At 42.5% G+C, this 7332-nt stretch overlaps 1 protein-coding gene across 2 annotated transcripts in view; it reads left to right on the top strand.

Moving 5' to 3' along the window:
• The window catches only part of poll (polymerase (DNA directed), lambda), a 17474-nt gene extending 10562 nt beyond the window's left edge, over positions 1-6912 (top strand). For both annotated transcript variants that reach the window (XM_012852879.3, XM_012852880.3), the window contains exons 7-9: positions 3534-3662; positions 5962-6130; positions 6227-6912. In XM_012852879.3, coding sequence (XP_012708333.2) covers positions 3534-3662; positions 5962-6130; positions 6227-6588 — 660 coding nt within the window. In that variant the 3' untranslated portion in view covers positions 6589-6912. The remainder of the gene's footprint in view (positions 1-3533; positions 3663-5961; positions 6131-6226) is intronic.
• Positions 6913-7332: the final 420 nt, after the last annotated feature.

Here is a 7332-nt window from a genome sequence, read left to right as displayed (position 1 = left end):
TGTTGTTTATGTTGTTCTAGGTCACGAGAGTAAATCAGGATATCGTCAAGATAAACGAAAACAAAAACATTCAGAAAATCCCGAAGGACATCGTTCACTAATGCTTGAAAAACTGCCGGGGCATTGCACAAACCAAAAGGCATGACTAAGTATTCAAAGTGACCTAGCGGGGTCTTAAAGGCCGTCTTCCACTCATCCCCCCTGTCTCACCCGAACCAAATGATAAGCGTTGCGCAGATCAAGTTTAGTGAAGATCTTAGCATTCTGGACTGGTTCGAGGGCTGAGGATAATAGAGGGAGCGGGTACTTGTTCTTAACGGTTATTTGGTTAAGCCCTCGATAATCGATACAGGGTCGAAGGGTTCCATCCTTCTTCCCAACGAAAAAAAACCCCGCGCCCAATGGGGAGGATGAAGGACGGATTAACCCCGTTGCTAGAGATTCCCCTATATACTTCTCGAGCGCTTGACGTTCTGACCTGGAGATGTTGTAGAGCCGACTCACCGGTAGTGGAGCCCCAGGCAAAAGGTCAATAGCGCAATCGTAAGGGCGATGTGGGGGAAGTGAACAAGCCTGAGTCTTACTGAATACTTTCTGAAGATCGTGGTATTCCTCCGGAACTAGCGATAGGTCAAGAACGTCCCCAGATTCTGTCTCAGGGGAAGGGGTAACAGATACAGGACGAGCGGACTGTAAGCAACGAGAATGACAAGCTGGAGACCAAGATTCTAATCGGGACTCGGCCCAGTTAAACTGCGGGCTGTGGACACTTAACCAGGCTAAACCCAAAACAACGGGTGAACGCTTTACAGGGAACACAAAAAACGAAAGTTGTTCCCGGTGGTTACCCGAAACTATCACTACTAGAGGTCGAGTGCGATGGGTGATTAAGGTTAAACTCTGCCCATCCAAGGATGACACCCGGAGAGGCTCGGGTAACGGTTCGACCGGCACACGAAGCTGATCCACTACGGTCTGGTCAATTAGGTTGAAGTCCGAACCGGAATCAACTAGAGCCGAGACATCGAAAGTATCCTGATCAAACATTAACGTCACTGGTAAATGTAAGCGAGAAAGAGATGGCGCCTTAGTAACTACTCGGGGGCTAGAACTATTAACGTCCACCGTTCTCCCCGTTACGAACGGTGGACTGGATCTTTTGGCCGAACCGGACAATCCTTAAGGAAATGACCTTCCCCTCCACAGTATAGACATAAGTTGCCCGCGAAACGCTGTTGACGCTCCTTATTGGTTAAACCAACCTGGCCCAACTGCATGGGTTCAGGAGGTGATGGAGCGGACCGCGGTTCCCTATGGGTGAGCGTGGAAGGGGTGGATGATCGCATGACTTGGTTCTGTCTAACTCGGCTCCGACTACGTAGCCGGGTATCCAACCGGATGGCTAGCGCCACAAAATCCTCAAAATCCCCGGGTTCCTCCACCCGGGCTAATTCATCCTTAAGGGACTCATCAAGAGCCTGAAAAAATACTGCCTTTAACGGTCTTGGTTGCCAATCCGCCGCTGCGGCAACCGTACGAAACTCCACTGAGAAGTCAGATACGCGTCGACCGCGCTGTTTCAACGAAAGGAGATGACGAGACTGATGAGCCGAATCTAACTCGGGCGAAAAAATAGTCTTAAACTCGGTAACGAATTCCTGAAAAGTAACCCCGAATGACTGACAATCAGGGAATCGAGCCTCAGCCCAACTAAGTGCCTTACCTGTTAGGAGTCGTAGTACATAAGATATCTTAACCTCATCGGAGGCGAAAATCTGGGGGGATCGGTTAAACACCAGTTTGCACTGAAAAAGGAAACCTCCGCAACTCCCATGGTCACCAGAGAATTTCTCCGGACTAGGTGACGCGCTCTCAAGTGGCGGAGCCCAAAGCTGATTATCAGTGCTCGGAGCGACGGGAGGCGGGGTGCTAATGTTTTGAGTGACAGGCGACGTCATCGCGGAAGTAACTGTGTCCATGAGCTGGCTAAACTGAGCGGCTAATCTATGAAGCTGCTCCTGTGTTGAATTTACGGCTAAACCTAGCGACTGCATCTGCTCTTGCTGTGCGGCTAACTGCCGCCCGAACGTATCCGCTGGACTTTGGTGGCCAGAGCCTTCTTCTGTCATGGTTTTCAGGTGACGAGTCCACATGCAGATACGATCGGGAGGCAAAACACAGTTTTAAGATGTTTATTATAAGAAACAGGCAGATCTAAGGACGGGACTACGGGCGAGTCGGCTGGGTCAGAACGTCAAGGCTGGCGAGTCTGTAAGAAAGAGGAAGTCAGAAACTCTGAAAGTTGAACCAGGGGAATTGCTAGAAGTGCGCTGCTTACCATTTAGCCGGGCGGACCTAACCGGGAAGAAGTAGCGTCGGGAATACTCTATGATTCTACTCAGCTGGAGTTAGGCGGCTGGTGGCTGAGGGCGGCTGATGTAACTGGCGAGGGATCCTGAGCGAACCTCCTCGGCAACGGTTGACAGATGGATTGACCAGAGTGAATGCAGAACCAGCAGGAACCGGGAGAGGGGAACTCAGGCCTCGCTGGGTAACATCCAGGAAGTATGAGGGGAGCGCCAGAGCAAAATCTGAGCAGGCGGTTCTGCTGGTCTGTTTCTTCGGAACGAGACGTCAAGACGGGTGAGTGCATCCAAGCACAAAAATCACGACTGGTTAAGGCTCTGGCGTCTTCCATCTGTCAGCGCTCTGCTTAAGAAGCCAGAGGAAGCCGCCTGCAACGAGCTGCAGGTGTGGGCCACGCCTCCTCAGCCAACCAGACACACCTGTGGAATAGAGTTAGAGTAGAGCAGCACAGAGAATCCTGACAATATATATATATATATATATATATATATATATATATATATATATATATGTATATATATATATATATATATATATGTATGTATATGTATATATATATGTATATATGTATATATATATATATGTATATATGTATATGTATTCATATTCATATATGTTTTAACACCTGTCCCTCACCTTCCCTATAAATATTCAGGAGTGTGTTTTTATACCTTTTTATTTTTTATATATATTTAAGTTTGCCCTGCACATTGTGTCTGTATTCAAACCGTTCCACAAAGTCACTCTGCAGCTTGACACACGCATACTTTTTGTTGTTCTTCTTTTTTACATTTTTTTATTCATATTTCCCCTTAGATTGTATCCATAATTTCCTTCTGTAAACAATGAATGTTTTTTTCATATATATTTAACCAAATATAAAAATACTTTACTCACATGATTATTTTTTTTCTTAACTTTTCAGCATTTATCTAAATGTAGGCCTAAAATTCAACAGTAGGGATTATTAATTTTTCACAGAGTGTAAAATGAATTAAGATGTTAGCCATGTTTATCATCCAGCTCTAAAAAGTATTTTGATTATACTTCTTTTGTTTGTTTTTTGTTGGTGTTTTTTATTTTTATTATTATTATTGCTTGGGTTTAAAGATAAGTTGCTGTGTAGGAAAATGGCCAATCTTTGAATCGTCTACTTTATCCTGCAGGGCTTTCGCACTCTGGAGGACATCCGAACCAAAGCCCACCTGAGCAGCACTCAGAAAATAGGACTGAAACACTACGACGACCTTCTAGACCGAATGCCCAGAGAAGAGGCGGCGGCGATAGAGAAAGTGGTAATGAATGTTAACTTGGGACACTGGCGGACCATCGGGATTCGCTGATGACTGAAATATCTTTGTTCCTTTCACCACTACAAGGGTTTCAGCAAGGAGCTGAAATAAATCCCCCCTCGGTCCTCGGAAGAATTTGAGAATTGTGGCCCTGAAACAGAAAGGACGCTTGGCTCCGCTTGTCTTAGCTGAATTTTAACGGGAAAACCAGACTTTCTCCTGAATTTGAAGCATCCCTGAGGGGAACAGTAAATCCTGAAAGTTGCTACATCTTAACTTTGCCAGATAACCCTACACACACACACACACACACACACACACACACACACACACACACACAGACGGAGACACAGTCCGTACATCAGAAGGATTCTTATACGTGGATTTTGTTTTTCGTCCAAAGCCAACTGATAGATTGCAGATGATATGGATGGCCAAAGCAAGTGTGCTCTCTCCAACAAACCTCCCAGTAGTTGGCCTGAAAGAGGGGAAACATTTGCTGTTTTAGGGAAAACACAATTAAAGGAGGAGAATCTACAAAAATGAAAACATTACTTTTCAGTTGTATCGTTTAGAAAAAAAAAAATCACATCGCTGTTACTTTTTGCGACATGTGAATGTCATGATTAATGCTGCAGCTCGTGACTAAATAGGCTAATAATTCAAAAGTCTATCGTTCTGCTTTGGATTCTTGACCAACATAGATCCCAGATAATTAGTATTCAATCCAGCTAAAATAAAATTTTCCATCTTAAAAACACAATTTTATTGAAAATGTTCTTTCTGGCCAGTCTCCGTTGTTTTGGGATCGAAGCAACTTGGTTGTAGTTTCTGAATGACTTGACCGGCGTACCACCTCTTTATCTCTTTAAACTTTTTATGATGAATTAAAAAAGTGTCAGTAATTATATCTCGGGGTAGAGTGCCTCAATGCACGGCACTTTGATATAAATAGATAACATTTATTGCAGTGAAAGCATTTTTTAATGGTAGGCATGTAGTGATCAGATTAAATTAGCAATAAGATACGGGTCGACCTCAATAAGTTACAATATCATTCAAATTTTCTAGGAATATTAAATTTGGATTTCCAATAGCTTATGCCTTAATTGTCAAATTTGGCAGAATTAATCCTTAAAATATATCAGTCTTTCTGTGTAATGAATCTACAATACAGAAATCCATGTAAAGCGAGGTCCATGGAGGATCTGTTTATTCCAAAAATGTAATATTTTTTATGTCAACGACACCTTTTTACAGAGCACCCTAGGGGACATGGGACATTTTTTTTTTTATTTTGCGTTCCCTTGCAATGACCTAGTAGACGGTTCATGCGGCATATTGAATACCAAGTCTTTCTGTTACAATATAAGGTCCAATTTAAATTGCAAATACCTTTTTAAAGAGCCTCAGTTAATAAAAAAATGTTTATGCATTCTTAGCTCTTTGGGGCAGAAAACTGATTGAAAATCTATCCATTAACTGCATGCTCATGTATGTATGTATAAGGCTGAGATGGGACTGCACATGAAAAGGCCCTTTATTAGCCAGAGTATCAACACAAAAAGACACAATCAAAGCTGTCAGACGATTTTATTACCCCGTGAAAATAACTCCAAAAATAGCTATTTGGACCAAAAATAGTCCAAATAGCTTGAATGTATTTTTCCTTCTTTACTTCTTATGAAAAGTTTGTTTGTCTTAGAGCGGATGGAAAGCCCATGTTTAACCCGTTTTCATTTTGCATTTGGCACATAAGTTTGTGGTGCATTTATATCTGAAAGAAATTATATGAAACTTCAGATATTTCTCTAATTAGATATTAACATACATGGACAGATCTTGTAAAAACCATATATTGTGGCAGAAAGACTCTCGGTGTTCAATATGCCACATGCGAGAGAACGTAAACCATTTTGCGAGGTAACTCAAAATAAAATAAAAATTCCCATGTCCCCTAGGGCGCTCTGTACTTTTGAATCATCTTGTCTTCAAATCGTTTTGTTCTTTTCTTTTATTCGCTTACATGCCTGGCCGATGCTGCGGAAACAAAAACTGTATAAATTGTTTTTAGAGTTGACGAGAGGAAGAGACTACTGGGCAAAATAGCAAGGAAATAGTTCAGTTTAATATGCATTTCTGATTTTTTATTTTATTTTTTTTCTGATTCGCAACTGCTGTGTTTTATTTACTCTGACAGTTTATATTAGAGGTGAAAGATACAGATGAGTTGAGAGCTAAAAAGGTGTACTTACTACTTCATAATGACTCGTGATTTCTTTTTTTTTTTAATCCGTTGCAGGTGAGGGATGCTGCACATGCCGTTGACGCAAACCTCGTTGCCATGGCGTGTGGCTCCTACCGGCGTGGGAAGGCCACCTGTGGCGATGTGGATGTGCTCATCTCTCACCCCGACGGCAAGTCCCACAAGGGGGTTTTCAGCAAAGTGTTGCAGATTCTCCACGACAGTGGTGAGCCCTCTATCATAAAGTACAAAACTATTTTTTTTTTTTTTGTTGCTGTTTGCATTTCTTTTAACAAAAACAACCTCAATCTGTGCTTCCAAGGGTTTCTAACGGACGACCTGGTGAGCCACGAGGAGAACGGAGAGCAGAAGAAATACATGGGGGTGTGCCGTTTGCCCGGGCCCGGACGACGGCACCGCAGGCTGGACGTCATCGTGGTGCCTTACGACGAATACGCCTGCTCGCTCATGTATTTCACAGGCTCCGCCCACTTCAACCGCTCAATGAGAGCGCTGGCAAAGACGAAAAACATGAGCTTGTCAGAGCACTCCCTGAACAAAGACGTGGTGCGTCAAGGCAGCCTGAAGGTGCACGGCGGCACCCCGCTTCCCACGCTGACAGAGAAGGATGTTTTTAGTCTTTTAGGGATACCGTACAGACCGCCTCAAGAACGGGACTGGTGATGAGCTTGCACACAAGTAGGCGGGCATTTACGAAAATGAATATCTCCCCCACACCGTTTTTAAACATACCGTACACACAGGATTGTTTTTAGAAAAGTTTTCCTCCACACAAACCCGTGTAAATTCACCACTGACCATTGTCTAAAACATGCTAGATGCATAGGGGGAAGGCTTTCTTATGGAAACACAGAAACTGCTATGTTTTTAAAGAGTGCTGGAGCAGCAATTATGCAAGAATAACCACGGTTAATCACTGAAAAAAGCATGTAAGTGCCATGTTTTACTTGCTAATTTATTGAAATAAAAAAACCTGATTAAGAGTAAGAGCGATTGTTTTATTATGAGATGTTGCTGTGTTGATCTCTGAAACGTGACAGCAAATGAAGCTCTAGAGTAGAGATGTTCAAACGTTTTGTTACGAGAGGCCAAAATTGTCGATCAATAGTTCTCATGGGACAAAACATGTATAATAATAAACTAATATTACCCAAAATTTTTGGGTAATAGTTTACCATTATGTTTTGTCCCTTGAGTACTTTTGACTTGGCAGTTTTGGCCCACGTGTGTATTCAATATATGAGCATGCAATACTCTTATTAAGCAGAGTAGTCAGATTTTTTTATTTATTTATTTTTTTTGTAGGAAAGAGATCTGTGAATCATTATAGATCAAAAGTTTTAAAAGGGTTTTAAACATTTGCCATTATTAAAAGATATTCATCAAGTTTGCTAATTATTTTGGGCT

This window comes from Fundulus heteroclitus, chromosome 5, assembly GCF_011125445.2.
Source record: "Fundulus heteroclitus isolate FHET01 chromosome 5, MU-UCD_Fhet_4.1, whole genome shotgun sequence".
Classification (NCBI taxonomy): domain Eukaryota; kingdom Metazoa; phylum Chordata; class Actinopteri; order Cyprinodontiformes; family Fundulidae; genus Fundulus; species Fundulus heteroclitus.
Note: the sequence above shows the minus strand (reverse complement) of the source record. Positions and strands in the feature narration are given on the sequence as shown.